The sequence below is a fragment of the Dunckerocampus dactyliophorus genome, chromosome 10 (genome assembly GCF_027744805.1).
Source record: "Dunckerocampus dactyliophorus isolate RoL2022-P2 chromosome 10, RoL_Ddac_1.1, whole genome shotgun sequence".
NCBI classification, from domain to species: Eukaryota; Metazoa; Chordata; class Actinopteri; order Syngnathiformes; family Syngnathidae; genus Dunckerocampus; species Dunckerocampus dactyliophorus.
Genome location: NC_072828.1, coordinates 5785108 through 5810358, shown reverse-complemented (window position 1 = coordinate 5810358; position 25251 = coordinate 5785108). Strand labels below are relative to the sequence as shown.

The 25251-nt window shown below is 39.2% G+C and overlaps 2 protein-coding genes and 1 long non-coding RNA gene across 5 annotated transcripts in view; 1 reads left to right on the top strand and 2 right to left on the bottom strand.

Annotated features, from left to right (window-relative positions):
• Positions 1-1771, bottom strand: part of tmem131 (transmembrane protein 131) — a 54833-nt gene extending 53062 nt beyond the window's left edge. The window contains exon 1 of one of the 3 annotated variants that reach the window (XM_054788561.1): positions 1440-1771. In XM_054788561.1, the coding sequence (XP_054644536.1) occupies positions 1440-1563 (124 nt within the window). In that variant the 5' untranslated portion in view covers positions 1564-1771. The remainder of the gene's footprint in view (positions 1-1439) is intronic. The other 2 variants (XM_054788560.1, XM_054788562.1) reach the window with 2 other exon arrangements.
• A 13683-nt stretch (positions 1772-15454) lies between these two features.
• Positions 15455-16182, bottom strand: LOC129188282 (uncharacterized). The gene is made up of 3 exons (XR_008572583.1): positions 16049-16182; positions 15761-15787; positions 15455-15640 (listed from the first exon to the last, which is right to left on the bottom strand). It is a non-coding gene; the product is annotated as an uncharacterized LOC129188282 (long non-coding RNA).
• Positions 16183-16375: 193 nt separating this feature from the next.
• LOC129189046 (uncharacterized) lies at positions 16376-18331 on the top strand. Its single transcript, XM_054790321.1, has 2 exons — positions 16376-16463; positions 16845-18331. The coding sequence occupies exon 2, from the start codon at positions 17557-17559 to the stop codon at positions 18247-18249; it is 693 nt and encodes a 230-aa protein (XP_054646296.1). The 5' UTR covers positions 16376-16463; positions 16845-17556; the 3' UTR covers positions 18250-18331.
• Positions 18332-25251: the final 6920 nt, after the last annotated feature.

Genomic DNA, 25251 nt, shown 5'->3' with positions numbered 1-25251 from the left:
GCTCACTCAAAAATTCTTGTCTCACTCCCATGTCTTTTTGCATTTTAAAGCTTTACTTAGAATGCCCTTAAGATCCAACAGTGCAAAATGTAAACTCTTGCAATTTTTCTTAAAATTGTATTTTGATTAAGTGTATATACACACACACACTCCTGATCAAAATACTATTTTAAAATCAATTGAAAAATTGCAGAATTTTTTTGTTTACAATTTGCAAAAACGCCTATAAACATCAACTTGTTTTTTTATATATTACTATCCTTGTTTTATTAGTTCTCTATTTCTCCATTTTTGCTGTTTTGCAATGGTTCCCCGGTCCACACTTTGGACACCGATGCTATTACAGCTCTCCCATCAGGGTTGAGCATGTGACATGACGTCAGCTCTTGTGAGCAACCCTGACTCTCGTTGACTGTTTAGCGAGTTAGCTTCCTTCACAGTGAGTGAATGACAGTAATGAAAGTGGGCAGGAATGCGCCTGAGTTAGTTCATGGAGGTGTCCTGTACGCCCATGCAGGAAACAGCACACCAATCACAGCCTTAACGATCCGCAACAAGAGCAAGGAAGGGTACAAGCCGGTGTCAAGCAAGGGTTAAAAAGAATGCACATGTTGGCAGGTCTGATTTTCATTCGGCTTCTTTCAAACTGTCATAAAGCATATCAAAGAGCATCGAGGTGGGGGTACAATTCCAAAACACATCCAATAGAAGTGGAGGAGTGTCACAGCAAACGCAACCAATCAGGTGTTTTTCTTGCTTTCTTTTAAGTCACATGTCACTCCTGGCTGTAAATCCGTGCAGTGAGGAGCAATTAGCGCTTATCACGTCACATCTTCTAAGCTTGCACCATTGCGACACAAAACAAAAAGGAAAGGCCACGTTTTCTTTGCTTTCATTTCGTTCAAACACATTTCCCGGGAAAGCCGCAACCAGCTCCCTGAGTTGACACAAACAGCTTATCTCGGACGCGGACGGCAGCTGGCCGTGGATCACCGTGACCTGACAGGCGGACACCCGAGCCGGCACAGAAATGACACACGGCTGTCACTTGTCCAACACCCCCATCCCCCTTCCCCAAGCGAGGAAACATCCCCAGGGGTCAAAATCACAACGCTGGGCCACGTTTACAAAAACTATCGCCACCTGACTTCTCGCCGTCAGCCACTCATTAAGTCATAAAGACAATTCTGGAGGTGGCCATGATGCTTGTTAGCATGTTAGCATCATGTAGCCTCATATGACAACACAACAAAACAAAACAAAACCCAACCCGCTAGCGACGTCGGCTAACGTCACCGTCCAAAGCTACTGACGCCATAGTGCAACGTAAACACAAAGTTAAATGTTCGTTAGCCAGCGCACTAGCTGTGATTTGACTCAAAACAAAACACTTCGGCTATAAAAATGAACACTCAGAAGTTAGCCAGTGAGTCACCAACCTTGTTTACTCGCCCGCGTCATGTGGATAAAAGCAATAAATAACATCCTCAATAGTCCCAGACGCGGCGATCTCGCGTGTAAAATATGGCGAGAAGTCCTGTGAGCTCTCTCCTGGACCGCCATGACCGCAGCTCGTTCACTTATCGGAGAAAGCACCGTGCGAGCGAGAGGACCTGCCCGTGTGAAGCTCCGCCGGTTGCGTCAAGCATAGCCGTGGACTCAAGGTTGCGTAGTGGACTGAGCTGCTAACTCCTGGAGCAACAGCAGCTTTGAACATTAGTCTCTCCTGTCTGTGTGTGCCGTCTCTTCTTCTATTGCACGAGTGACGTATCAAAGGGTAGACGCGTCCTGTCATCGCAACACCGTAGCGTGTGCTGCACCCTGCTGCTCGGGAGGACACACTGCAATGGTGATACGTCAAAACCAATATACTCCAAGCAATATGATAATCAATACAGCCCAGTTCGTTCATACGATGTAGAAATAAATAAATCAACTGGATATGGAGTATTATTATGATAAATGATTAAATCAATAAAGGTCAAATATGTCATTTAATTTATGCTATTAAATTGCTTGACAAAAATAAAATGGTTGCAGCTCTGCCGATGTGTGTGCTGGCCAAACGTAATGCGTGCAGTGCTTTTTGTCCTCCGTCCCCCTGCGTTTCCAAATCTTTTTAACATGACCGAGCCAACAGCTTCCATTAACCCTTTGGAGGATTTAGGATCGACTATAAAACTACAATAACAATAGCCTCTTTTCACCAAAATTGTAATTAATTAATAATACTGATAACATTATTCATCCATTTATTACTTATTATATTAGCGTATTTATTTTGTACTTATTAGTAACAATCTATTCATATTAAATTATTTTTATTTAATTTATCCATAACATTTTATTCCTTCATTTTCCTCAATAACATTTTTTTTGATTTGCTTATCAATATTATTATTTTTTGACTTTATTTTCTTTACACAGGAAGTGAACAACATTTAAATGACAACATATAAACAAAGGAAATATTGTGTCAACCTGTAAAAGATAAGAAAAGCTCTTAAAGAATCAAAATGACAAAAAGGATCGCATTATATTGCAAATGATGGGGAAGATTGATGATTTGGAGCAGTACACATGCATAAACAAAGTGATTATTGTATTAAACTCAGGTTTTATGGCTGGGCAGCTGATAACAGAGCAATAAGTGGCCAACTTTCTTCATTCAAAGAGGGTGGATGTGCCTGTCAACGACATCGACACCTGCATTCCAATGTCTGGCAGGAATAACAACACCACACCTGCAAAGCCAGCATCGCCAAGAAAGCATGCGACTTAAAGAAGCAAGAGAAAACTCAAGTCGCTTGGCATATCCACTGCAAAGATCTACATCAAGTTAAATGCAAGACCAGAGGAAACCAAAACATTTTGTTGACAAAGACATCAGGGAATTGGACAAATAATGAAGATGTCATCATCTGGCCAACAAAGACAAGAAAAGACAAAGAAACAAAAAACAAAGACTTGACGCACCTTGAAGTCATCAACAATTGACTAAAAATAGTACAATAATATGAAGCAATATGTTTCATTCAGTGATCATCACCATAAGTTATTGTTTAAGTTATGTACAGAAATGACTTATAATTCAGTAAAAAAAATACTCCAAAATATATCTATTCTCAATGTCAAAAACTTACACTATGTTTAAGTTACTCTATTTTCTATTTTCTTCTATTTAACGCAAAGACATTGATGATATATAAACATACTAATTTACAAACTAAAGACCATTTTTTTACTGCCACAGTTTTCCAAAATTTTGGAAAATGATTCAACAATCAATTCACGAAGAAATATAAAAATACTTTGGACAGAGCAAACATTTCAACATCGATGGAACTAACTGAAATAACAGGAGAAATAGAAACACAATAGAGGGCAAACAGTGTGCAGGTGGAATATTAATATATTGACGAAACTATCTTAATTAGAAAATGACAACGCTATGGCATTAGACATGTGACTACACATCTGCATGCCTAGAAATAGCACACGTCAAGGGTCCATTTTAAGACTTAAGCCAGGGGTGTCCAATCTTTTTCCAGTCAGGGCCACATGCGGAACATTGAAATGAATTGAAGTTATATACAGTTCAAGAAAAAACTGCATCTCAGCTTTGTCATATAGCTGAAAAAGCCTATTACTATCAACTTTGCTCTTCTTTCCCCCATTTTTGCTGGTGTTTTTTTTTTAATTGTCCAACTACTTAATGTTTTTCCTAAATAATCTTTGTAAATTTTCTTCTCACAATATTCCACTTTTTACCATCCCAAATTAATGTAAATTTTTGCTGCATACAGTTGAAATATTTAAGAAAAAAAATAGCCATTATATTATTGTCATTTTTGGAATTTTAGGTTGGGAGACATTTGTAATAATATGGCAATAAGGTCATATTATGAGAAAAAAATATACAAAGATTATTTTAGAATATGGTTTAAATATTTGGAAAAAAAACAATAGCAAAAATGGGAAAAAAGAGCCAAGAATGAAGTTCATCTAATAATGGGTTTTCACCTATATCACAAAGTTAAGATGCATTTTTTTTGTTTTCTTAGCACATTATAAAACATCAAAGTGGGCGTTTCATCCTTTCATTTTTCACTATGTGGCAAACATTAAAATTTGCTATGGGAGGTGGAAACAAGCAAGAAAAAAAGAGTAAGAGTAATACCAGGAAACAGGAAAACATTTCAGAGGGACGCAATGGAAACACACATATAACCAAAACAGGTGCGCTCCCCAGCTCCCTCTAAACAGAGCAAAGCCACTATATTATTGTCATTTTTGGAATTTTAGGACATTGAGGTGCTTATGGTAAAATGCAGACCTTTTTATTTGCCTCGTGGGTTTAGCGCTGTGTATTTAACTGCTGTTTCTATTCCACCACGAGCTAACACCGCTAACGCACTGGGCCTCCTGTATGACATCATTGATAAACACGAGACCAAACACCCGGACGCTGTATTCATTATATCTGGCGATTTCAACCACTGCAACCTCAGGACTGTTCTCCCCAAATATTACCAGCATGTGAGCTTTCCCACGAAGGAAAATAGCATCCTGGACCAAGTCTACAGCAACATGAAAGGTGCTTTGAAGGCTGTTCCAAGACCCCATTTTTGAAAGGCCAACCACATCTCTATATTCCTTTATCCAACCTACAGACGACTCCTAAAGCAAGCTCCCCCTGTAAGAACAGCAGTTAAAGTGTGGAATGAAGAAACTGATCAAGTACTTCAGGACTGCTTTGGCTGCACAAACTGGGATGTGTTTAGAACTGCAGCGGGGAGGGAAGATTGTACTGTTGATTTGGATAAATATGCGTCTGCTGTTACTGGCTACATTAGCACATGCATAGAGACTGTTACCACCACCAAGTATTACAGAAAATACCCTAACCAAAAACAGTGGATGAACTGTGATGTAAGGGCTAAGCTACGTGCTCGTTCGACTGCATTTGTCATGGGCACCGCTGAGGACTACAAAAAGGCCAGATATGACCTGAGGAGGTCCATACGAGAGACCAAAAGACAGTACAGACAGAAGCTGGAGGGCTACTATTCCACCTCAGACCCTCGGCGCATGTGGGCGGGGCTTCAGCACATCACGGAGCATCGACGGCGGAGTAGCGTAGCCACGTCCAGCCAAACCACACTTCCTGATGAGCTGAACGAGTTCTATGCCCGCTTTGACACCCAAACTCCTGATGAGCAGAGAGGGTGGCTGAACTTGGTGAGTCCTTGAACACAGGACTCACCTCTCATGGTGACATCAGCTGATGTGCGCAGGGTTCTGAACAAAACAAACCCACGAAAAGCAGCAGGCCCAGACAATATCTCAGGCCGTGCACTTCGGGTTTGCTCATCAAAGCTGGCTGATGTGCTTGCTGACATATTTAACCTGTCGCTTGCGCAAGCATCTGTACCGACCTGCTTTAAGTCCACCACCATAGTGCCCGTACCCAAGAAGAGCAACGTGACCTGCTTGAATGACTATCGCCCTATAGCACTCACTCCTATTGTTATGAAGTGCTTTGAAAGGATAGTCATGACCCACATCAAAAACAGCATCCTGGCAACTGTGGACCCTCTACAGTTTGCATATCGCCAGAACCGGTCCACTGATGATGCAGTCAACACTGCCATCAACACAGCCCTTTCTCACCTACAGGGCCAGGACACATATATCAGAATGCTATTTATAGACTATAGCTCTGCATTTAACACAGTCAGCCCCCACAAACTCACAAATAAGCTCCTCACACTTGGCCTGTCACCCTCCCTCTGTAACTGGGTGTTTAACTTTCTAACAGGCAGGCCCCAGTCAGTCCCAGTCAGTCCGCTCCTCTACACGCTCTTCACCTACGATTGCGTGGCCTCCCAGAACAACACCAGCATCATTAAATTTGCGGATGACACTACAGTCATCGGCCTGATCACTGGTGGTGTTGAAACATCATACAGAAGAGAGGTGGCGGACCTCATAGCTTGGTGTCGTGATAACAATCTCCTTCTCAATACAGATAAGACCAAAGAGATGATCATTGACCCAAGAACAAGGGAAAAGGAGCCGCATAGACCCCTGTTTATTGATGAGACTGAGGTGGAGAGGGTGAAAACCTTCAAGTTCTTTGGCACACACATCAGCGAGGACCTCACCTGGTCTCACAACACCCAACAAATTCTGAAGAAGTCCCAAAGGAGACTGTACTTCCTGAGGAGACTGAGGAAATTTGGCATGTCCACCACAATCCTGAGTTGCTTCTACAGGTGCACTATCGAAAGTGTCCTTACCGCCTCCATCACTGTTTGGTATGGTAACTGTACAACACGTGATAGGAAGGCACTCCAGCGGGTGATCAAGACCTCACAGAACATTGTTGGGGCAGCCCTCCCCTCACTGCAAGACATTTATAAATCTAGAGTCCTACGCAGAACACACAACCTCATCAAGGACAGCACACATCCACAACACTCATTATTCACACTCCTACCGTCAGACAGACGCTACAGGAGTTTGAAGTCCAGGACCACAAGACTGGCACACAGCTTTTACCCACAGGCCATCAGGCTTCTCAACGAAGCACCCACACACGCGGCACGCAACACACGTACACATTCATAGAACTTTATTTATTTATTTATTTGTATTATTTATCTGTATTAATGTCTCTTCTGTTGTTGTTGCTTAATTTATTGGTATTTATGTTTCTGATGTTCTTATTCATTTTCTTGTGTTTTCTTTCTTTTCTTGGGAGAATGAACAGAATAAGAATTTCATTGCATAGTATAACTGCCTGCTTTACTGTGCATATGACAATAAAACTTTTGAATCTTGAAAGGTAATGCTTTCAGTCCAAACAGGAAACAGACGTAACAAAACAAAAGCACTGAACAGTAAAAAAATGGTGGAAAAAGAGATAACCCAACCAGTCCAAACAGTCAAAATCATGAGTTTAGAGTAGGTTGTTGGGCCGCAAATGTGTCAAACAATGAAAGCAAAGTCCAAAAAGAGTGTCCACAGTAGACACGGCTAAGGAAAGTGTGGCACGTCGTAATCTAAGTGGCGGTTTCATGTTTCAGTGTTTTGATGGAAATATCTATAGCAACAAAAAACATCCAGGCCACAAGATTGGCCTGTAAGGATGGTCTTTACATGAGGACACGCTCTAAAAATGGAGCAAAACATATCGACTGTAAAGAAAATATGTAGTTTCATGACATTTTTATAGACTATTTGCTACTTTTGCTCGATGCAACTGCAAAAGAAGGCACTCATGACATGTTCACAGCCACAAAAGCCCCTGAGTCAGATTCACAAACACTTGGGATATCATAACCACCCTTCCCACGGGTGCTTTTATTGAACTAAACGTGACCGCAGTGGCCGATGAAGGAGGTTTAACCCGACCGAGCGGTGCATCATGGATGTAAATGACATGAAAGGAAAGGAAAAATGAAACTAGTAGTTAAATATTTACACCTGAAGTCACTCGGGGGTAACCTTTGATAGGGAGTGCTGCTGTTGTTTGGTGTATTTGAGAGTTATTATGTGACATATGAAACCTCTCTGTATGGCCATCTGGTTAATGTATAGTTGTCAGGGTTTTGCTCTTTGCAACAAAATGAATTTCTAGGAAACAGCGTAGTCGCTGTAAAGATAATAGTCATGCTTAACTAATTGATAAGTGGGGACAAAGGTCGGCATCTTTTCTGCAAATGTAACTCAGAACGCTGTCAAAGTTGGCTTTAAAAAAAAAGTCTTGCTTGCACCGTTCAAACAAGCGCATCTTCCGGTGCTTGTCTTTGTTTTCTATCGTCGCACTGGCCAAGATCACTTTCGTCTGAAAGGGAGTTCAAGTGTGTAAAAAAGTGTTGCTTGCCGTATCTAATCTATACATGAACACATCTTATCCACCTGAAAACGCATGTTGCATGAAGAAAGATGTACCTCGTGGCCTCTGAATACGGACCATAACACATACACGTGATCATATACAGTACATACGTATACGTACTGAAGGGTTTCAATTCATAAAAACATGTATTCATTAGATATATTCATATATAGAACAGTTATATGACTAGGCTGAGGTCGGTTATGGGATGAAGGATGTGGTGTGACTTGGTGAACAATAACCAGAAGACAGGATGTGCTTTAAGATATTAAAAGCAGCAAAAAAGTCACGATGACCTGCGTCTCAGTAAAAGCATCCTTTCAGCTGTATGATAACGTAATAACTTGTATAACCAGAGAACACAGGAAGTATAGCAGAAGAGTATAAAAAGGGATGGATGGTATCCCTTGGTGTGTCATTTTACAGAGATTACTGATACCTGTATCGCTGTTTTCTGTGTGAGATCCTGAGCTCAGAAAATAAAGTTTTGTGTGCACCACATCGCCCCTTCACTGCCTCGATCCACTCCACGACCAGACCGAATGAAGAAGGGTGTCGGTCACTTCATGTGAGATGCTGGACATTTGTTTTTTGCATGCTGCATGTTGTTTTTCTTCAGCAAATAGGCTAACCTAGCATCACATTGCTATGCTAGTGTTGCTAACATTTGCGTCTTCCTGTCCCAGTCCTTATTGCTGAGATGATCTTTTTCCAAAAACCATCACATAGTGAAAAATGAAAGGATGCAACTTTGCCACTTTGATATTTTGTAAAGCAACACATGTAGATATGCTAAGAAGTTACATATATTTCAAGAAAAAAGTGAATCTCAGCTTTGTCATATACGTAGGTGAAAAAGCATATTAGTAATATTAACTTTACTCTTTGCTCTTTGTTTCAAATGTTTGCTGCTGTTTTCTTCCCAAATATTTCAACTTTCTTCTAAAATAATACATTTTTATAGACTCTAATAATAAAATTGTACATTTTCTTCTCATAATAAATGACTTTAATCCTATAAAATGATATTTTTTTCCCAACCAAATTTTCCAAAAACTCCAAATTCATTTTGTTTTGTTTGTTTCTCATAATATTAGGACTTGAAAAAAAACTTTTTTCCTTACTATTTCCACTCTATGCAACTAAAATGACATTATTTTTTCCTCATAAAATTATTCTCATAAAAGGTTTTTTTCTCATTAGAATACAACTTTTTTCTCTTAATATTTTGATATTTTGACTTTATTCCCACAACATTATAACGTTTTTGGCAACCATTTTATATATTATACAGTATATATATATAATTTATTGTTTTTTTCATAATATTACAACTTGACAAAAAAATATTATAACGTTAAAAGGTTATAACTTCAGCCTTTTCCTCTTTTTTTCCCACATTTTTGCTGTTTTTTTTAAATTATTTCAACTTTCTTCTAAAATACTGTCTGTAAATTTTCTTCTCAGAATACTTTATCCATCCATTTTCTATGCCGCTTATCCTCACTAGGGTCGCGGGTATGCTGGAGCCTATCCGAGCTGATTTTGAGCGAGAGGCGGGGTACACCCTGGACTGGTCGCCAGCCAATGGCAGGGCATGTCAGGTTCTCTGTGTGGTTAGGACCCCAGATGCAGAGGCTGCGAGTTCGTGTGGTGATACAGGACTTTTAATAACAAAAATGTAAGAGAGAGTAGTTCCAAAAACAGAAAGCGATGATGTCGTGGCAAAAACAGAGACAAAAAGGCAAATGAAAGTTACACCATGAAGAAAAGTACAAACTCAGGAGTTAGCTGGACGGCAGGGAGGCGGCAGGTCCAAATTGGCATGGAACAAGAAGTGGTAGCAGAAGCACTCGGGTGTGTAGCCAGCAGAGGCGAAACAATAAACCAGCGGCTGCCAGCTGTGGGTAGTCGGCTTAAATGAGTATCGAGTAATTAGCAGCAGGTGTGCCCAGCGTCCCCGCCTCCAGCCCGCTTAAGGTGTAACTGCAACAAAAAAGAGAAACAAGCCAGAAGAAGGCAGGTACCAAAGCAGTGACAACCACAACAAACGGTAGTCACTAGCAATTGTGACAGGGCACATATAGACAAACAAGCATTCACACTCACATTCATACCTATGGACAATTTAGAGTCTCCAATTAACCTAACATGCATGCTTTTGGAATGTTGGAGGAAGCCGGAGTACCCGGAGAAAACCCACACACACACGGGAGAACATGCAAACTCCACACAGAAATGCCCAACAGAGATTTGAACCCGGATCTTCCCGATCTCCTGACTGTGTGGGCAACATGCTAGGTCACTGCGCGGCACATTATGACTTTTTTCCCTTAATATTATACATTTTTACCCAACCTAATTTTATAAAAAATACAACTTTATTTGGTTTTGATTATTGTAATATTATGACTTTGAAAAATAACATATTTTTTCTTTAATATTTAAACTTTATGCTACTAAAATTACATTTTTTTTTTGAGGTCTTTTGAGTTTATTCTTGTCAAATCTGGCCTTTTTTCTTGTATAACTTTTTCTTTATTCATTTTTTCTTAATTTTCTTTATTCATTGTTTATATATACTGTATATATATATATATATATATATATATATATATATATATATATATATATATATATATATATAATTTATTTATTATTTAAAAATAAAAAAATATATAAATAAACAAATGAACAAATAAATAAATCAATAAATAAATAAATAAATACATACAACTTTTTCATTAGACTACAACTTTTTTCTCTTAATATTTCAACTTTATTGTTGTAAAATGGCTGCTTTTTCAATTACTTCAGTTTTTCTAATATTTATAAATATATTATATATAACATATAATTTATGAATTATATATTTTTTTATGTGGCAATAAAAAAAACTGCCATGAACTGCAAATTGCCCCCAGGCCGCACTTTGGACACCACTGCTTTAACGTCACGTTGGTCTGTGCGATATATGACATCTTATGTTGGACAAGTGTAAAAACTGGATCGAGTACAACAAGCACACTCATCAGCATTTAAAGCTACACACACACACACACACACACACACACAAGCAGGGCTGAGTAAAAAGCACTTTTAAACTGTCTGAATTGCAGCATGAAGGACGAAACACAGAGAAAGTGCTGTGATTGTGTTGCTGTGTAGTCAGGCAGCAGGAAGTAGGTGATAGACAAGCGAACCTTCTATTTTCTTAATATCTGTGTAGTTGTTTTGCAGTCACTGCAGGATGATGGACTCACAGAAGCAGTCACAGTCTTGACTGACACCACCGATGCCAACAATTTGTATCGTCTTCGAGCACACAGGAATGTTCTCGGTCGAGTTTCCATCCACAGCCGCGCGGTTCATTAGCTCGTGTGGAAGCTGATTCATTCCTGCGTGTCACAAGATTTGCTGCCACCCATGAACACCAGAAACATTGTCTATGGAAGTGTTTCAAGTTGGACTGTACCGCCATAGCACCCCAGGGAAAGAAGACATTATGAGCTGCTAATAACACCGAAACACGCTCAGTATGCTGTTTGCTCACGCTGACAAGTAACAACTACTTCCCATAAATTATTAATACAAGAGATGCACGAAACCTTTTTTTTCCCAAACCAATACTGATAACTTTCTGCTTCTCAAGGCTGATATGGTACCGATAACCTAAAAACTTTTTATATCCACTTTTTAAATTTAGATTCAACTGTAATTCTTGCACACCGGGAAGTAAGAAAGACTTGTCCTAATCAAATATCACTGACTATTATCACACCACTACTATCAGGAGAACCAGAGTATAGAGTGGAGGGAGCCACCTGCTGTGGCCCAGGAAAGTGCACTATATTCGGACACATGCTCCGAGCAGCCGGTGTGCCGCTACGGAGGTGGGGAGAACCGCAGTATAGAGCGGTACACAGCAAATTCAGCAGGCCTAAATTGACACTGTAGGAGTTCATCTCAACACTTTCAAAGTGTCCCATGGGGTCCACTCTACAAAGTGTTATTTTAACACTTTTGAAAGTGTAGCCATTTTTACACCATTGTAGAGTCAATATTAACTATTTCTATAGTTAAAATTTAACACTCCTCGACAACGACCGGTGTTGCATTTTTTTAACACTAGTGTGAGGTGTCACAAATGAATTCTCTTAAGAGTCATTTATTAACTCTTATAGTGTCATTTAAATACTCTCAAAGGAGTTGCAACATTAACACGATAAAAGTGTTAATATACTACTTTAAAATAAAATAAAAAATAAATAAAAAATATGACTAGTTGACGGCTTCATACATTTTATTCAAAAACATTTCATTTACAACAGACAGCTTAAACAACAGTAGGGCACTACAGTACGTATGCTCTTTGACAATTGTCATTAGAGCACTGCTTGTCAAATGGTCTGAAATGAGTCAGTTCATTTAAACACATGACAGAAAACTCAAGCATTTGGTCTTCTATGCAGTACGCGTTAAACAGGTCCTCATAGTACATCGTTTCTACATTACAGGCGATTATGAAAGCACCTTCTTTGTGTATTATTATATCACAGATCTTCTTGAACACAGGTAGATCAAAGATACATCCAGTACATATGAACACACCAACATGGTACTCTATACCGTACCCAGTTGGTACTTGACATACTTGGAAGATGCTTGCCGACATCATGCCTGACCACGTTCCTCCCGACCTTCAAGTTGCAGATTGTTTTTGATGTTGTAGGGCCAAATGCAAATCTTCTAAAATAATAATTTTCATTGTGAAATGCCACGACAAATGACTGAGATTTTTAAAAAATTTTAACCACACCTTTTGAAAAAAATGGTGTTTGGCTTCAAAACATGCACCACGTATGGATAAAAGCGCCAATGTTTTGTATGCCTCTTGGATAGTGTATCATCAAGCGGTGCTTGGGAATCAACTTCTTACCAGGAAGCGATGCTTTGTACCGAGTGTGGTGGTCACTTATCAGATGTTTCAAGTAAAGGATCATTCCATCAGTTATGGTGTAGCAGAACACTATGTTGACAATCTGCATCAAAAGGAGGAGGAAGTTCCAGTGATCATTATTCCTTTTAATGACATCACCAAATAGTGGAGACACCAAAACTGGGCAGACCCAAATGTTTGCTCTTATCCATTGTTAAGCATATGGGAGACTGAAGACAAAGTGAGCTTTGAATAGTTCATCAAAAGCTGCAATAAATGTATGTGCCTTGCATGCAATCGGCTTTTGGTCAATAATAATGTAGAACCTCTGGATGTCGCTTTCGCTCGCTGATGCAGAGGAGAAATGGTTGTCTTGTGTCAACAGTCTTGGAAGAGGGTCAAACTGGCTCCTTCCTGTACGTGAAAAGGGCAACAACAATTAAATCCCCTTTGCATGGTTTCCATTTCTCAGGTGTTTAGCACACCTTATGACATTGAATCAACACAATTAACCGATTCAAGAAAATCTGCAACCTAAAATGTAAAAATGGACCTTTGCATACCTTAAGATGTCTGAGAAGATGGTTGGCTGCTTGAGCCAAATTAATCTTTGCTGTTTTTTCCTGGCCTCTAGAAGTCGGAGGGAGCAGATGCAGGAGTAGAAGGATGGAGGATGTATCCCTGTCCAAGCCTAAAAGAAAAATAATTTGTAAACAGCTAGGAAATAAATATTTTACGTTATTTGCCTAATACAGAACTGTTTGTACTGACCACAGCTGTCATCAGGTTGAGGTTCAGTTCCTGACAGCAACTCATGTTCTGCTTTTGCGGGAGAGTCTTCCAGTCTGCAATGACTTTTGGTTTGAAGACAGTCGACCACTTTGCCAGGAACCTCTGAGAAACTTCATCAGCAAACATCATTGAGAAATCCTGGTCAATCTATAAACAAGACATGAATATTTCATACAAGTATACTGTAGGCCTACAGGTTTATAAATGGTTGACATAATGGGTAACCTATGAGGATCAAATACTGAACTAGTCCAAATACTAAAGATTTCCTTACCAATCCAGGAACATCAAGGAAGCGAGGGAACACATTGAGGACAGACGATGATACATCTTCTGCTTGGATCATATTCTGTCGATACTGGAAAGTTGCTCATCTTCTTTGACCACGGATTCATCGGTTGAATGTCTTATTGTAGATAGTGCCTCCTTGCACTCCTCACCAAACAGCTGTTGACCAGTTAACAGATATTCTCCTCTGGTTTTTGGACCATCATGAAGAAACAGTCTTGGAACAACTTTGAGAGCCAGGAGAAGTGTAGGACACAACAGTGACTGGGTGGAGGGAGCAAGGATCCAACCAACCTTACGATTTCTGGACGACCTGCTCTACCTCCTGAGCCACTGCCACTAAGCTAAGCATCCTATGAACATATTTGAAACAAGATTTTAATACAAACTACACACCTAAAGGAAAAAAAACAGTACTTTGGGTTTTACATTGAAAACACACTTACATATCCAGGTTTGGAGAATGGATCTTTGAGGTATGGAAAACAAGTCACAATTCTCAGGGTGTATTTTGTCATCACACATGATGGCGGAACGCTCCTTTCAAAACAAATCATAGTTAATGCATGTTAATGATCACAGAACCATTCCCACAGTACATGGTCTTACTGCCGTTGCTGACAGTCTGGAATGACTGTTCTAACGGAAAGGGGGAAGTGACAAAATTCTTCTTACCCACTCAGCTCCATCATATCTGCAACCAGGATGTTCACCATCTGTTTACACGTTGCATCAGGTAGTGTTTTAGTCTTGTTGCACTCCTTGAAGATTTCCTCCCCTTTCGGATTGGCCCTCAAAACACCACCGACTTTCTGCCAAAAACATTAAAATGATAGTGTGTTCATGGGAATTCAAGAGGATTTTTAAATAAAACAATGTCATGCATAAAAACACTTTAGGCATCATTGATAATATTAACTTTACATTCATTTACTCAAAGCTTACCTGTCATGCTTCATCCTGATCCACTGGTTCTGTTGGGTTCCTCTTTCTTGTGGGCTGAAGGATAAATTGTCGAACCTAATGAATGGGCAAGAGTGGAGACTCGCTACCAACTGGCGATAACTGGGGTGAAGCTAGGGATAGTGGAGTCTGCACAGTGAAGGATGCTTCATCTCCAGTCAAATGAATCTCTTACTCTACCAAACAGCACAAAACACTAATTACAACTAGAACAAAAAAAAAATAATTTGGGGGAATTTCAACCTATGGAAAAGGGGCTAAAAATTGAATATCAAATGAAAATACGGTGTCACCTTACAATAAGGTACACAAAATTACAAACCTATCTAACCCTAACCACTACTCATTAGTTCTTCATTAGTTTCTTAGTAACTACTCTAAATGTATGACTTTTAGTTCCTTAGTAACTACTCTGCTCATTGGTTCCTTTTTAGTTCTTCATTAGATCCTCTACTACTGTAAATTTGTGCCTTAGTAATTAGTTCCTTATTAGTTCATCAGTAACTACTGTATTTTTGTGTACCTTATTGTAAAGTTAGACCAAAAATTAATTTTTATGCCTCAAAGATCATGACAACAATATCTCATTTGGACAAAACCAAGGTACCTGATGGGGTCCACACTGCCTGTGATATCTAAACCACCTCATGCATTTTCAAATATTTTCACATTCTTACCTGTCACTGATAAAAGGACCTTGAAAGTCAAAACACCTGACTTGGCAAGCTCGTCAAAGACATCTCCATCCACCTCTGAGAATAAGAATACATAAAATATAAAAAATCCTACTAAAATAATAAAATAAATATGGAACAGCCACAGTTGCAGGGCTTATGCCTTGATAAAAAAATAAATAAAAAGATATTACTTACCACATTCATGTACTAAGGAAAGGTTTGCTGTGAATCAAGAAGGAAAATAAAGATGCATCATTCTAAAAAAAAATGTGTAGTTCACTTCCAACACATGCCTGACAATTATTTTTAAGTTAAAGTAACAATTACAGTTGCCCAACCTTGATATCTTGTATCTTGTACAGCATATACAAGTAATATAGCGAGACCTACATGTGGGGGCTCCTCGTGCCAATTAGCTAGTTAGCCATTAGCTCACTAAAAATGAAGACAGCATAATGAAGATATAACGTAGCGTTCACTTACATTGCCAAATGTTGCACAGGCAGTGCCGATTCAGTTCAAAGCAACACTAAATAGAAAATATAACTTAGTAAAAACATGAGCTGATGTAACCCAGCTGTGTTTTTGTGTGATTTAAAAGACATGTTATCTTTCTATATGTAATGTTCCGGGATTGATGCCACTGTCTGTTATCATTTAAGTAATGTGCTACTAAATTTCATACATTCGTTGTTTTATTATAATTGTATGTGATTCTCTTTATAAGAAATGGACATCTTTACGACAGTCTTGCGACAGTCGTTAATTAGTTACCATGGTGCCCCTAGTGAGCGCTGTAGGCTCGCACATGGTCAAAGTGTTTAGGAGAGCCACCTGTGTGTGCCAGGCCTGTCTGCTCAATCCATCACTGTGTGACATTATGCTGTTTTCCTGCTAGGTGAGCATTCATGTGAGATGTACAAGGTCATTTATATTATACAGTTGTGTTGAATGTAAAATATGTATGCAAAATAATGGTATTAGTGTGTCAATCGCTAATCGCTAATTAGTTGCTATGCTAGGCGGAGTTTGCCATTCATTTGTGTAGATGTGATACTTTGAATCCTGTTTGTTTATAGCAGAAGGCTATTTTAAATTATATTGGTGACTGTGTTCCCTGTGTGTTTGTTTATGTTGCAATGTGCATTACAGTATACTGTTACATAGAGCGCTGTAGGCTGGCACATGGTCAAAGTGTGTAGGAGAGCCACCTGTGTGTGCCATTGAGCATTGTCTGCTCAATCCATCACTGCGTGACATTATGCTGTTTTCCTGCTAGCGATTTGGATGTGAGAGACTGTTGCTGTTCCTTGTTGGCCATAGTGGAGGAAGAGGACACCATCCACCTCCTCGTCATCATCATCGTCACCATCCTGCCGCTGCTGGAGCATCCCAGGCACCGCAGCACACATACACTCCTTCATACATAGCCCATACATACACGTATAGAGCTCTATAGACTCTTTATTTTTGTATGCTGGCCAGCAAATCTTAAATTGTGCTCAGGACAGTTTAAGGGACATTTAACATTTTATATAGATATATTTTTTTCCTTTGTGTGTTATTTAGATGTTTTGTCCATTCATGTTGTTATGTTCGCTGACTTCTAGTTTGTGAAGCAAAATAAGAGATGCATTTCAGTCCAGCAAATCATTAAACCTGGATTGATAGTAAACTGCTATCAGGACTCTGTTTTAATTACTCATTGGTTACACTAACATTAGCAAAGGCTTTGGGTGAAAACAGCTGCCTCAGTTTATTAGTCTTTTTAAATATCACAACAAAAACGCTTTTTATGTGTAAGCATCCAGGTACAACACAATTCATTAGTTCATCTATTTAAATGTTTACTTACCTACTGATGCAAAATGATTCCTAATTGTCAACTTCTTCCATCTACTTTTCATTTCAACAATGTGAAGTGAGGGGTGGGGTCTAAATGAAATGTCCGTGGGTGGAGCTTAACACACGTGAACACTGTTAGGTGTTAAATGGAGTGTGGAAGTGTTGAATGTCTTTATTGTGACACTAACAATGATCTGGAATACAGGACGGTCATCAGGGACTTTGTCAGCTGGAGTGAGCTTAACCAGCTGCAACTCAACACCAGCAAGACAAAGGAGATGATCATTAACTTCCAGAAGAAAACATCCCATTTCACACCGGTGAACATCCAGGGAGCGGACATAGAGTTGGTAGACAGCTACAAATTCCTGGGTGTTCACCTTAACAACAAACTGGACTGGTCCGTCAACACCCACGCCCTCTACAAGAAGGGCCAGAGTCGCCTCCACCTGCTGAGGAGACTGAGGTCCTTTGGTGTGTGCAGGACTCTTTTACGGACCTTTTATGACTCTGTGGTGGCCTCAGCCATCTTCTATGCTGTGGGCTGCTGGAGAGGGGGCAGCACGGACAGAGACAGGAGCAGGATCAATAGGCTGATCAGGAGAGCGAGCTCTGTCCTGGACGGTCCTCTGGACTCCGTGGAGGAAGTGGGGGAGAGAAGGATGTTGGCTAAGCTGACATCCATCATGGACAGCACCTCTCACCCGCTACATGACACTGTTGTTTCCCTGGGCAGCTCCTTTAGCAGCAGACTGTTACACCCACGGTGTAAGAAGGAGAGGTTCCGCAGGTCCTTCATACCGACCGCTGTCAGGCTCTATAACACCTGCACCACCTGAACCATGTTGTACTTGTAGTCAATATGCATTTCTTTACACTGTACTCTTTACTTGCGTATCTTGCTTGCTGCCGTAACAAGTAAATTTCCCCGCTGTGGGATAAATAAAGTACAAATACAATACAACAAGATTTGAACATTTTCAACACTCCATTTTAACTACAACACTCATGAACCAGTGTTAAATTTAACATTTTTAAGAAAATGCAGTGTTAGATCAACTCCAAATAGTGTAAGATTGACACTCCAACTTCGAGATTCTCATCAAGACCAAAAAATTAACACTCCTATTTGCTGTGTAGTAGGCACCTGGCGTGGCCCAACATGGTCCACTGTATTCGGGCACACGCTCCAAGCAGCCGGTGTGATGCCACCGAGGTCTCTGGCAAACCTTTTGAAATGCCGCGGCTCTGGCGTTTCAGGTGGCTGATAAGGTTTTTTGTGTGCTTGGTGGGGTGTTTTTTCCCTCATCGCGGAGCATTTGGTCCAACTACCACACAAAGTGAATGTTTGTTTACATTTGAGTTCAGGGGACGTTACGACATGCTGTTAACGTCACAGGCAGGAGAAAATGGATTTGCTCACCCGCACAGTATGGGTAATCTCGCCTCATTGGAGCGTTTTTTATTAATTATTGGTTATTGGAGCTATTTTTGACATCCCAATTCCCTCATATCGGCCCGATAATTATCATGCACCTCTAATTAACAATGTACAAAAAGTAAGAAAAAAACCCTTGTCAAGTATGTAGTCATGTGTCGCTACAGTGAGGAAGGACAATGTCACTTTGGTTACTTTTTGTTCACTTTTTTCCCTTCATCATGCCTCCCAAGCATGAGGCAGACTCTTCTGATTGCACTGCTTCAAAGAAAAGTGAAATCGACCGACAATGGCCGCAACCGTCATGAAGGATAAAGACGGCATCTTTCAACACGTGAAAGGATCTGCTCCTATGAAATAGACAATGATAACTAAGAGTGATGACAATATAAGACTGTCGCTTGCAATCCCCCCCCCCATCTAGCGTGCAAGACAACCACAGGTATAAAAGTAAGGAATTGCTATTTCATTTCATTCTTGTATTTAATTTTGTTATTACTGTCCTTCATGTGTTCTGGCATCGCCGTTGTAAGAGCGGAACACCATGTAATGTCATTTTACAGTAGTGGGCGTTTGAAAGCAGTTCTCAAGGCTTCCTGTAGAGGGCACAGGTGGTGTTTAAAAAAAAAAGAACTGTACAGCGCTAATCTGCGTAGGATAGGATATTTATATTATATTTATATTAGGATATATATATATGTATATGTATATGTATACATATAGATTCAAGTTTTATTGTCATATGCATAGTAAAACAGGCAGTTATACTATGCAATGAAATTCTTATTCTTTTCATTCTCCCAAGAAAAAGAAAACACAAGAAAAAGAATAAGAACATAAGAAACATAAATACCAATAAATTAAGCAACAACAACAGAAGAGACATTAATACAGATAAATAATACAAATAAATAAGTAAATAAATAATAAAGTGCTATGAGTGTGTGCGTGCGGCGTGTGTGAGTGCTTCATTGAGAAGCCTGATGGCCTGTGGGTATATACTGTATATTGAATAAATAACATAGCTTTATTTAAACATAACTTACGTACAAATATAATTATACACATTATTATGCATATTATTTTAATATGTCGTTTTTAGTTTTGAAATATAAATTATTAAGTATTTAAAATATATTTGTTGGTCACACACTGTCACAATACTATGAAAGCCAGTTTCTGCCACTGAAAGAAAAAAAATATCCCAATGGTAAGTCAGAATACATAAAAAGTCGAAATCATGATATAAAAAGTCATAATTATGAGATAAGAAAACTCTAAATTATGAGATAAAATGTTGAAATTATGTGATAAAAAGTTGAAATTATGAAATAAATAGTCAAACTTTACGGGATAAAAAGTCATAATTATGAGCAAAAAGGAGAAATTAGGAGATAAAAGTCATACTTATGAGATAAGACAACTCAAAATTATGAGATAAAAAGTTGAAATTATGAGAGAAAGTCATAATTATGAAATAGTCAAAATTAACGGGATAAAAAGTACTAATTATGAGCACAAATTCTAAATTAGGAGATAAAAGTCATAATTGTGAGATAGAAACGTCATAACTATGAGACAAAAAGATCAAATGATGAGATGAAATAATATTAAAGGGATAGTTTGACTTTTTTGACAGCGGATGAAGACTTCTGTGACGGGAGACTCGCATCTTCACCCGTGCATGTAAACACTGTGGAACACACAACAATGAACGAGTAATACAAGTAATACAAATGTATTACTTGACCATTTAATGTAAAGCAGGCAGCATATCATGCACTGTCTTGAACATGTATTGTAAAGTGAGCAGCATGTCATGTACCGTCTTGAACAAAGATTCCTATTTCCGCGACAATCAAACATCAAAGTACACATTCAGCATGCAATGCGTCGTAAAACAAACAGCATATCATGCACTGTCTTCAACATCTGTTGTACAGCGAGCAGCATATCATGCACCTTCTTGAACATCTGATATACTGTAAAGTCAGCAGCACACCATGCACTGTCTTGGCCATTAAAGCGAGCAACATTTCATGCACCATCTTGAACAAAGAACCCCATTTCCGTGACAGCGACACCAAAGTACATGTCGAGCATGCAATGCATGGTAAAACAAATCATGCGTATCATGTCTTGAACATCTGCTGTAAAGCGAGCAGCATGATCTTGAACAAAGAACCCCATTTTCGTGACAACGACGTCAAAGTAGAACTATCTACGTCGAGCATGCAATGTGTCTTATAGAAAGCAGCATATCACGCACTGTCATGAAACAAAGAGTCTGACACTGGATCGCATGACACTCAATGAGCCCAACTCTTGGAGCCACATATTGTTCCTGGGTTGAATGGAAAGGTTCTAAACATGAATGGTTTCACTCCTGGCGCAGTGTGTCTGGTGTATTTCTCATGCTGAAGGTCTGTGGAATGAAAAGCTAACAAAGCTGAGATAGATTGAAGGGTTGCCATAGCAACTCTTTCTATGCGTTCAGTGTGGCTTAAATCATCTTCTGTGTTTGGAAAACTACAAAAACGAGCAGGTAAACACAGTCATCTCTAGCAGGATGTGATTAAGGGGTCCACCTCATCAGCAGAAGAGGGTCACTTGGACTAAAACACATTATCACACACACACACACACACACACACACACACACATATATGCACACCTCTTGTACATGCTAGCTCATAGTGCACACTGAATTTTGTATACAGTAAAAGCTGTGCGATTTTATTCCTTACTGATAAAAATATATTATGAACGCTGCCTCGTGTCTTAAAGCGCAAAAGCTTCAGCACAAAATTCCTGATTTACATGCATTTAGAAATGTTTTATGTATGTAAAACTGTAAAAACGTGTTTTGTGTTACCACTTTTAGAGTCAACCGCTGATGACATCTTAGCAGACGTCTGGCAACAGCGTAACGGTTGCCATTTTGTCATTTGCTAGCTTCTTTCTTAGACGCTAAGGACGTTGCTCTTGCCGGTCTTGGGGGCTGGTTGTCTTCCGGCCGGGTCGGTTTGCCCAAATGTTCCCCCGGGGGCTCTCTGGTGGTGGGGGCCCATGCTGGCTCTGTGGGGCGGAGCTTGCTGGGTGGTAGGAAGCAGTCCCTCACCTTGCTCGCACATACAGCAGTATGAAAAAGTGTTTACCCCCTTCCTGATTTTTTGTTTTTGCATGTTTGTCACACTTAAATGTTTCAGATCACTTTTTCACGGAAGGGGCCATGTAGGTTTGGATTTTATTTAAAAGGTGCATTTTGTGTTCAGTTGTGTTGTCATTGACTAATATAAAATTTTGTTTGATGATCTGAAAAAAAAAAATCATAATAAATAAAAATAAGAAATCAAGAAGGGGGCAAACACATGCATACATACACACCTACAGAGATACACGTACACACTCACAGTACATACGTACTTCCCCACAAAACTCACGGATTTATTCGTGGTATTGTCCTGTTCATTTTATTACAGTGACGGTGATGTCGGCTTACTAACAGTTATTGTCAATCTTATCATTGTCATGGTTAATATTTTAATTATTACGAGCTAAGGACGTTTTGTGATAAAATATACATCAAGAACACAGTTGGACTCACGCAGTGTGTTTAATAACACTAACCAAAAAATGCATGTAAACCAAAGCAAAATTTGGGTGTAAATTTTCATCGTTAACTGAAAAACTGATTTGGACGCTAACCGAGGCTGCTGACGGAAAAGAAACTACGGCTGTGGTTGAAATCACATGCTTCCATACTTAAATATGTACACTATGTACAATGCATGCTTAGTTGTTGAGAGCGCAAATTTTGACAGTAAAGTGCTGTCCCAAATCCATTAATGTCGGCACTTGACCACCACTCTGCTTCCCCCGCACATCTTCCATTTCCATCCTAAGTAGTCTGATTACACACCCTTGAGTCACTTGTTCCTCCTTCTTGACTTTTCCGGTAGTGATTGGAATGATTCCCTGTGATTACCAGGCTGGTTCCGTTGTCTGATGCACACAAACAAGCATAGCGGCGATTGTTGGCCTGTTAGCCTTATGTGTGTCGTCTGCCAGTCAATAGCATCTGCAGATATGATATGATCCACAGATATGATATGTACTGTATATCCTCTCCTGTACACGAATCACAAACAGAAGGGTGGTAATGTTTGACACGGTGGCCGACACGGAAATGTGACCAGCTGTTTTCACCAGCTAGCTACCTGTTAGCACCACTTAGCTGTGTTAGCACTGTGCTAAAGTCTCATATTAACCTCTAGTCATTTGTTGGTGTTAGCTGCATGTAGACCTCTAGTAACTAGCGTCAGGCAAATTACGTACAAAGTAATTAGTTGTAGTTACTCTCCTGAAAGAAATTGAATTAGTAATGAAATTACTACTACTATTACAAATACATCAAAGAATTGGGATTTAGCTTTGTAGTGGCACATGCCATTGAGAGACGTTTCATGGGATTGAGGCTGAGGGCTGAGTTTGTGACTTGCATTTCTTTACCAAAACGCTAGGGGGCAGTGTTTCCCTGAGCGTGAGCAACCACAACTCTTGTTGACTAGCTGTTTAGCTTCCTGTGTGGGCAACAGTGAACAATGGCGACTGAAGCAGTCGGTAACGTCAACAGCGTTGTAACATTTGAAGTAGTACTTAATTAGATCATCCATTACTGGAAAACAATAATGTCGTTACTTCCACTACTGCTAGTAACCAATGTAGTTGTACTATCTCAGCTATACTCTATGTTCAAGTAGCGGATGCCAGCCTGTGAGGCTGTGCGAGTGTACGTTGGGAAACCTCACTGCCTCTGCCTCAAGAGCTGCGCTGAACACGTGGTCGACAGTCCAGGCTTTTAGTCGTGTGCTTAGCGCCCTCGCCTCTCATTACGAAGGTCTTGTATTCGAGCCCCGGTGCGAAACAGGGCGGGTTACATTCACATCTAATAAGGTGCTCTTAGCTGCTAGCTTTGCTTAGCTGTACGTTCTTTTGTAGCAATGTGCTAGCCTATAAAGCTGAGGTGTCCAAACGTTTTCCAGCGACAGCCAGATAGTGAAAATCAAAAGCATGTAAGGGTCATGTTGATATTTTGTAAATATGCTGTGAAGTTATTCTTTATATATTTCAAGAAAAAACTGCATCTCAGCTTTGTCATATAGGTGAAAAAGCCTATTATTAGTATCAACTTCACTCTTTGCTCTTTTTTTTTTTCATTTTTGCTGTGGTTTTTTGCGTGTTTTAAATTTTTTTTATTCCAGTATTTTAAATTTCCTCTTAAATAATCTTCGTAATTTTTTATGTAATGTCATGACTTTATTCCCATAGTATTTATTTTATAGATTTATTTCCATAATATGGTAATGTTTTTGATAAACTTTGATAATATGATAACCTGGTTTTCCAAAAATAACAACTCCATTTAGTTAATATTCCAACTTAAAAAAAAACAAACATTTTTTTGATTAATATTTCAAACCTATGCTAGTAAAATGATATTTTTCCTGTCTAGTTTATTCTCGTAAAATTCAGACTTTTTTTCTCGTTAGAATATGACTTTTTTCTGCTCATTTCTGCTGTTTTTTCCCCCCAACTATTTCAACTTTCTTCTTTGTAATTTTTCTTCTCCTAATTATGACTTTACTCCCATAATCTTCTGACTTTGAGTTTAAATTCAGATTAGAACTTTATTTATTGTTTTGTTTGTTTCCCATATTACAACGTTTAAAAAAAAAGTATTTCAACTTTATGCTACTAAAATGACGTTCTTTTTTGTTTCTCGTTAGATTACAACTTTTTTCCCTTTATATTTTGACTTTATTCCCCTAAAATGAATGCAGATTTTTCAAATTTTGCTGTTGTTTTTTTAAAAAAAAAATTTTTTTGGAATGTGCCTCAGCCCACCAAAGGCCCCCGGCCCACACTTTGGACTCCCCTGCTATAGAAGCTAGCCTTGCTTAGTTGTATACAGAAGTTTCTTTATATGATTTATTTCATGAATTAGCCACACTTAGCTGCATGTGGATCTCTAGTAACCAATGTACTTGCTTTTTGCAGGCTGTTTGTTAGCTGCTAGCTTTGCTTAACTGTACATTAATCTTTATAAAGCTGATAGCATACGGCTAGCCTTGCTTAGTTGCGTACAGTATTTGCTTCAAGTAATGTGTTTGCCTTTTTCACTTTGAATTCGTAAAGTTAGCCTCAATTAATTTCATTTTAGCCACAAGCAATGGGCTAGCTTTGCTTAGCTGCAGACGCTAGCCTCTCTTAGCTGCTAGCCTCTCATAAAGAGCTAGCCATGCTTAGCTGCCAATGATGTCGTGTTTTGAGCCATTGTCTTCATTATGTCTCATTAAATCCATTTGTTTGATGCTCACTGTAGAACACGTGGCGTCTAGCA

Bases quoted from the DNA above. Each gene is read 5' to 3' on its own strand.
- LOC129189046 (XM_054790321.1), top strand. From the start codon at position 17,557: ATGGAGTGTGGAAGTGTTGAATGTCTTTATTGTGACACTAACAATGAT.